The sequence below is a fragment of the Chiloscyllium plagiosum genome, chromosome 2 (genome assembly GCF_004010195.1).
Source record: "Chiloscyllium plagiosum isolate BGI_BamShark_2017 chromosome 2, ASM401019v2, whole genome shotgun sequence".
Classification (NCBI taxonomy): domain Eukaryota; kingdom Metazoa; phylum Chordata; class Chondrichthyes; order Orectolobiformes; family Hemiscylliidae; genus Chiloscyllium; species Chiloscyllium plagiosum.
Genome location: NC_057711.1, coordinates 38,676,760 through 38,683,901, shown reverse-complemented (window position 1 = coordinate 38,683,901; position 7,142 = coordinate 38,676,760). Strand labels below are relative to the sequence as shown.

The 7,142-nt window shown below is 37.8% G+C and overlaps 1 protein-coding gene and 1 long non-coding RNA gene across 8 annotated transcripts in view; one reads left to right on the top strand and one right to left on the bottom strand.

Moving 5' to 3' along the window:
• Window positions 1-6,798, top strand: part of LOC122559020 — a 38,248-nt gene extending 31,450 nt beyond the window's left edge. Inside the window, exons 2-3 of the long non-coding RNA XR_006314315.1 lie at window positions 5,743-5,837; window positions 6,586-6,798. This is a non-coding gene — a long non-coding RNA (uncharacterized LOC122559020). The remainder of the gene's footprint in view (window positions 1-5,742; window positions 5,838-6,585) is intronic.
• ccdc125 (coiled-coil domain containing 125) overlaps window positions 4,698-7,142 on the bottom strand; it is a 30,413-nt gene continuing 27,968 nt past the window's right edge. For 5 of the 7 annotated variants that reach the window (XM_043708057.1, XM_043708065.1, XM_043708090.1 and 2 more), the window contains exon 12: window positions 4,698-5,216. In XM_043708057.1, the coding sequence (XP_043563992.1) occupies window positions 4,962-5,216 (255 nt within the window). In that variant the 3' untranslated portion in view covers window positions 4,698-4,961. The remainder of the gene's footprint in view (window positions 5,217-7,142) is intronic. The other 2 variants (XM_043708112.1, XM_043708101.1) reach the window with 2 other exon arrangements.

The following is a 7,142-nucleotide window of genomic DNA, read 5'->3' as shown; positions in this document are numbered from 1 at the left end:
ATATAGGACTGAAGTTAGGGGTAGGTTCTTCACTCAGCGAGTCGTAAGTTCATGGAATGCCCTGCCAGCAGCAGTGGTGGACTCTCCCTCTTTATGGGCATTTAAGCGGGCATTGGATAGGTATATGGAGGATAGTGGGTTAGTATAGGTTAGGTGGGCTTGGATCGGCGCAACATCGAGGGCCAAAGGGCCTGTACTGCGCTGTATTCTTCTATGTTCTGTGTTCTATTTATTTTTATTCAAATAGTCATCCATGCACAGCGATACTGGGAAACAGCACTAACTTCAAAATCATGATGTTCATTTAAAGAATTGGATGTGATCAGCCAAATGCTGCCCTCTTGTGCCATCTTGTACCATAACAATTCTGCAATTCTGTGAATTTGTCAAACATGACCTTTGGTAAATCCACAGTGACTGCTAAATGATAACTAATATTATGTCAATTGATGGATAATTTTACCAGTACTATCAGAAGTTTTTCCACCACTGATGAAGGGGTGATTGATCTGTTGTTATTGGATTTAGCCATTGTGAAATAAATCTGCCTTGGCAATTACAGTGTAAGAAAAGTAGTTGTGGAGAAATAGACAAAGGAGAAGGTCTGAAATGGCAGTCATTTAAACAAGTTTAACATAGGACTCAGTAAAAATTCATTCCAGTTGAAAAGGACTTCATGAGAAGGATGAACTACCCATCGTTAACGAAGACAGTCAAGGACAACATCCAATCAAACACTAAGGCATACTATGAGTGGTAGACTAGAGGATTGAGAATTTCTTTTAGGAACTAGCAGCAGATAACTCCACCGATCTTTGTGTCATCTGCAAACTTACTAATCAAACCACCCGTATTTTCCTCCAGCTCATGGATATATACTACAGACAACAGAATACCTAAGACGAATCCCTTTGGAACTAGTTCCCAGTCTCCATTCTGAAAAACACTTACCACTTCTACAACCAAGCCAGTTTTGTATCCATTTGAGCCAGTCCATCCTGAATCCCATGCAATTTTTGTTTTTGTTCCAGGACTGTATCAAATGCCTTATTAAATTCCATATAAACTACATCCACAGCCCTTCCCTCATCAATTACCTTTGACACCGCTTCAAAAAAATTCAATCAGGTTGGTGAGACAAACTTCCCCATACAAAACCACGGTGCATGTCACTAACTAGTCTATTTTCTTCCAAATGTACATAGATCTTGTCCCTCAGTATCGTCTTCAAAGCTTCCCCACCACAGACATCAGGTTGACTCGCTTATCATTTCATGTATGATCCCCACTTCCTTTCTTAAGCAAGACGTTGGAGTATGGTGTACAGTTCTGGTTGCCTTGCTATAGGAAGGATGTCAAATTGGAGGAGGTGCAGAGAAAATTTGCATGGATGGTACCAGGACAGGAGGGTTTGAGTTACAAGAAGAGGCAGAATATGCTGGTACCTTTTTGACTGGATTGGAGGAGATTGAGGGGTGACCTTACTGAGGTTTGTAAAGTCATGACGGACATAAAGTGAATAGCAAAGGTGTTTCCCTTACGATTGGGGGTTTCAAAACAACATGACACATCTTTAAGGTGAGAGGAGAAAGACTTGAGAGACTGTAGGGGCAACGTTTTCACACATAATGATTGGTATGTGGAATGAACTGACACAAGAAGTGGTAGATACAGGTACAGTTACAATACTTGAGATATGTGGACAGGCACATGAATAGGAAAAGTTTACAGGGATATGGGACCAGTTTAGTTTGGGAAACGTGGTCGATATAGACCCTTTGTTCCAACTTGTCTATTTCCAGGCTGTACAACTACAGCAGAGTAAGAAAATAAGGGGATGCTATTTAAAAACCAAAATGAGAGATTCTCATGAATGGATAAAATTAGTTTTGTCATTTTCTATTTTTATCTGGCATGTCAACTAAGTAAACTGTCTATATAAATTCAAATTGTTAAAGTCAAAACTATTCTCTTGTGAATTGCGTTAGTGATCCCTTTGATACAAGTGCAATTTTTCATATTGCATTTGGATAAAATTAGACAATACCAACTTCGTTCCACTCTAAAACATCTGTTGCATTTTCTCAAATCAAATTCCCTGTTGAGGTTTTATGGCAAATAAGGTAATGTCAGAAAGGCTTAAAATGGACACGGTGATCTCATGGCTTAATTGAAGCAGAACAGGGGAATTCTCCTCAAAACATATATCCTTAACCCAATACTAGTAAAAATTGACTGATTGGTTGTTTATTTGTTTGCGACAACAAGCTGGTGTGCATATTAACTGCTGCACCGTTTGTGTGTGTTTAATTTACTTGCTTACTGACTGGGACGCTTTTTAGACTAATGAGATACAGTTTACCATGAGAAGTAGTTTATTATTGTTGATACACAAGTTATATCCACGTAATTCTATAAAACCAGTCTTTCCCTCTATTTCCTGAGTAACCTTGCAGTTCTTAAATTACTATGTTATCCCACTTTTTAAAAAATTTGCTTTGAATGCACAAAGTGATAAAGAAATTTGTACTACCTGAGTTACAGCTGACCAAACTGAAGTGGAGCCTGTGTTTCTTGTTTCCAAGGTTCCTGCTTCTTGTGCAGACATAGTCTCTGGAGTATCAGGCCCTCTGATTCAAGTGGCCAATTTAATTACAGTTCTCCAGGGCATTCCCAAGTATAATGTCTTACTATCATTGAACCAACATGCAGATTTCTCCTATGTATTTACATCGCTGAATCAAACTGATATATTTAACATAATTCAGCTATGTGTTTCTAGCCCAATAAGATGTGTTATAAAAGGCAGTACTGGATACTGAATTTCCATATTGATTGAGCCAACTCTAGGAGCGAGGCGGTTTTCAAAACAGTTCTACCAAATGTCCAGCCTATCTGAAACCTTGCCACATTGACCCAACAATATCTATTCAATATAGTCAGTCAATCAAGGTAAATGGCTTGCATATTTCTAGCCTGATCCAATTTGACAGTAAATTCTGCAAGCTTCCTGACTGGCTTGCTGGGAAGGGAAACACAATCAGTTGGCCAATTTTCACAGCATGCCATTGTGTCCTGAAAAAGCTGTTATTAGAAGGGACATTTTACTACTTACATTGCTTAAATAGTACTCAGCACACTGCAAAAAGAATTCATTGCAAACCACTTTTGAATGTAGCATGATAGGTGCTATGAAAACATAAATTACTTCTTTCATGGGATGAAAGTTTTTTAAAATACCAATCCTAAATTTGATGTCCACTTGCAATTTAATCTGAAATAACTTTGCAAATGTCTTTCATAATGGTATAGTTTTGCAGAAATCTTCTTTCTGAATACCATCTTTCAAAGCTCCAGATACACTTTGTGATCTTCAAAAGGTCAAAAGCATCGTGACAATTTTCATTATCACCTTCATGTCTTAATTAGATTAGATTACTTACAGTGTGGAAACAGGCCCTTCAGCCCAACAAGTCCACACCGCCCCGCCGAAGTGCAACCCACCCAGACTCATTCCCCTACATTTACCCCTTCACCTAACACTACAGGCAATTTAGCATGGCCAATTCACCTAACCTGCACATTTTTGGATTGTGGGAGGAAACCGGAGCAAACCCACGCAGACACGGGGAGAATGTGCAAACTCCACAGTCAGTCGCCTGAGGCAGGAAATGAACCTGGGTCCCTGGTGCTGTGAGGCAGCAGTGCTAACCACTGTGCCACCCATCTGTGCCACCGTGCCACCCATGATCAGAACTAAAACAGTTCTTAAGGGTCAATCTGGCTGGAGCACTGCCACTTTGCTTCGTTTGATTTATATTCCACATTGAAGTTATGTATTAAATAAATATTTCTAGACTCTTAAATAATGTTAAGTGCCAAGTTGCATTCATAAATATTTGTACATTCAATATATGAATATAATTAGATTTAGTAAGTCACTCACTAATTTTGTAAGGCAAATTAAACTGTGCAAACTAATTAGACTCTAAATAATTGCTTGCCAGCCTGAAACTAAAAAGATAGATTGGTTGAAGCTTCCTGTCTTGCACTCATCAGGGCTAGAATGCAAAAAACAAAACTAAGAAAAAAGTGGAAGCCTATTTATACAGTTTAAGTGGAAGAATTACCAGAGTGCTGGCTGGTCTGAGAACTGAAATGGGTCATTAACTGTTCCTACTGGATTACCATGCCAATCATTCAACATTCTCTTCCCATGCTCTTTAGTGTTCCTTTGCCAAGTCACTATCTTGTGTCCCAGTCCTGATAAGTGCAAGATGAAAAGCTTTGACTTGTCTCATTTTAATATTTACATTAGATTACCAATATTTTACTAAGAACAAAATCAAATTAGGATGTTGCCAGGAATGGAGGTTTTGAGTTAAAAGGACAGGTTGGAGAAGCTGAAGTTTTTTTCCACTGGAGCATAGGAGGTTATGGGGTGACCTTATAGAGGTTTAAAAAATTATGACAGGCATAGATAAGGTGAATGACAGGGTGGGGGGAGTTCAAAACTATGGGGCATATTTTTAATGTGAGAGGAGAAAGTTAAGAATATAAGGAGAACAATTTTTTAAAAAACAGTGGTTCATACATGGAATGAGCTGCCAGAGACAGCGGCGGATGCAGGTACAGTTACAACATTTAAGACATTTGGTTAAGTACACTAACAGAAAAGGTTTCAGAGGGATGTGGGCCAAACAAAAAGTGGAATTTGTTTAATTTGGGAATATGGTTGGCATGAAGGTTATGTTTCCATGCTGTATAACTCTAGAAGTGGCTTAAACAATTATTAAGTCTTTTTACAAGTTAATTTAAAAAATAGATATCATGTCCATTCTGAAAAAATGTCTTCTTACATTTATGAACAAACATCATGGAATTTTTTTGGCTTCAGCACTAATGTTTGTTCCATCAAACGTCTTGCCACAAGCTCTGTTTTAATAAATTCTTCTGAATTTTCAATTGCCCATGAAGTAACCTGCAGGGGAAGAGTTTGTCCTCAAAACCGTCTTGTGTTCACTTGGGTTTCGATCAGTTGATAGGAAAGAATTATTTTTTAAGTCATGCAATCTTTTTTGACAATGATCAACTTTAAAAATTTCAGTTGCTGCAGTATCCTTCCTCAAGGACTTTCGTTCTAGATCCTCAACACGTCGGGCCAACATATAGCTAACCTTCCGCTGATGTGCCAGAGCTTCCTCTTTATCATTTAACTAAGAATGGAAAGAAATAAACACATTTAGAATCTTAGTTATGGTTAATATAATAACTGAGCAAGTATCCAATGAACACTTCAAGTCAGTTAGAATAATTTGTGGCAATACATTTCATAAGACAACTATAAATAAGACAGGCCATTCATCTCACCCTAGACAGAATTGATACATCCAGGATGATCCTGACGGACACTAAATGAATCTTAAATAATAATACCAGAGTTTTCTGTTCTCTTATAGTACCCAAGAATCCATTTCATGCATTTGTCGTAGCACAGAGTCTGGTGGTCAATTCATGCTGTACTAGTAGTCCGAGCATAGTTGATAATTCAATGCAAGAATCCAAGTTACTCTACTCCTTTCCCAAATGTAAAAAACTTTTAAAATATTGGGATCATCCACTATTCTCTGCCTGATCCACGTGTCTCACTTATCAGAATTGGACAAAGTGCCCAAGGTGTGGTAAGATTCAAACCCTATCCAGTTTGACTTATTCTACTTTGTATTCTACAATATTAAACAGACAATGGAAAACTTTAGGAAGAATGCAAGAGACCTTGAAAGGTGCAAGGGAGATTCACCAGAATTCTTCCAGAAATGGGGGATATTAGCTGCAAGGTATGTAATAAGCATTTTGATAAAGACTGACAAGATTATGAAATTGTTTTATAAAGGTAGACAAGAAAAACAATGATTCCCATTCATAAATGTTAAAAAGAATACTGGGCACAGATTTAGAGTTTTGGGCTAGAGATACAAATGAGGAAGAACACTTAACACACCAAATGATAGTGACCTAGAGTATACAGCCTGTGAAGCTAGTGGAAGCAGAGAGGATCAGTAACTTCAAAACTGGACGGGCACTTGAAGGAAATAAACTTGCAGGGCTACAGGACAGAGTGAGAAAATAAAGCTGAGTCTATTGCTTCATGAAGAGCCAAAGCAACTGGCTAGGCCTGAATGGCCTCCTATTAAGCCACAAATGACTAAGTCATTCTTCATGACTTTCTGAACTACGGTTCTGAATTTTTGGACATTGAGCAACAAATCAATAAATTCTTCTTGATCTTTTTAAAAACTTTACATTAGCCACATTCCGATAGAACACACTTAAGATTTATCTGTTAAACTTCGTAAATTTTCAGTACAACAATGAACTTCATGCTATCAAGAGAATTAATATAACAAATCTTGGCAGCCAAGGTAAAATCATGGCAGCCAAGGTAAAATCATGGCAGCCAAGACTTCTGCTCAAAAAGACAGGATGATAGCAAAACCATATGGAAAAAGATACTAATTAGTATTTTGTATTAAAAACAGATGACGAGAGAATGGATTTTCTAACATTTTAACATGATCCATCTAGTTTTGACAGGAACAAATGAACACTTCAAGTGAAATATTTATACCTATTTCATCATGAGGAAGAGCATACCAAAAGAAAACCCAGCACATGATGTTTGGTACTGCTTTGTTTCCTCTTGCATCACCTGTGTAAGTTGCATCATTTATTTTTAATTGCTGTCTGATAGTATAAACCTTGAGTATTGCTGAAGAAACAAAACATTTCGTCAAAGCTTTTCACCTTGTATTCATCAGGACAATTTTTAAGAAATACCAGTGTAAAAAGAAAACATTCATACTCTAAGCATATGCTGACTGGTTGATGAGAACACAACTGATAGAGACACTGCCACAGAGAACATATCAGAGAGATGATGAGTGACAGTTACCTACAAGCTTTGCTTAAGTTTTAAAGCAAGCAGGTTATCTCTGATTTCTCAGGGCAATGCCTTGACCATCGACTCAGAATGGCAGTCTCCTATTTTGCTGAGGTGAAACAGGCAACGTACATGCTAATGGTTAGCTTATGGACTCTTATTGGTTGAGGCAATCAATCCTCTCATCATACGACTGTTGATT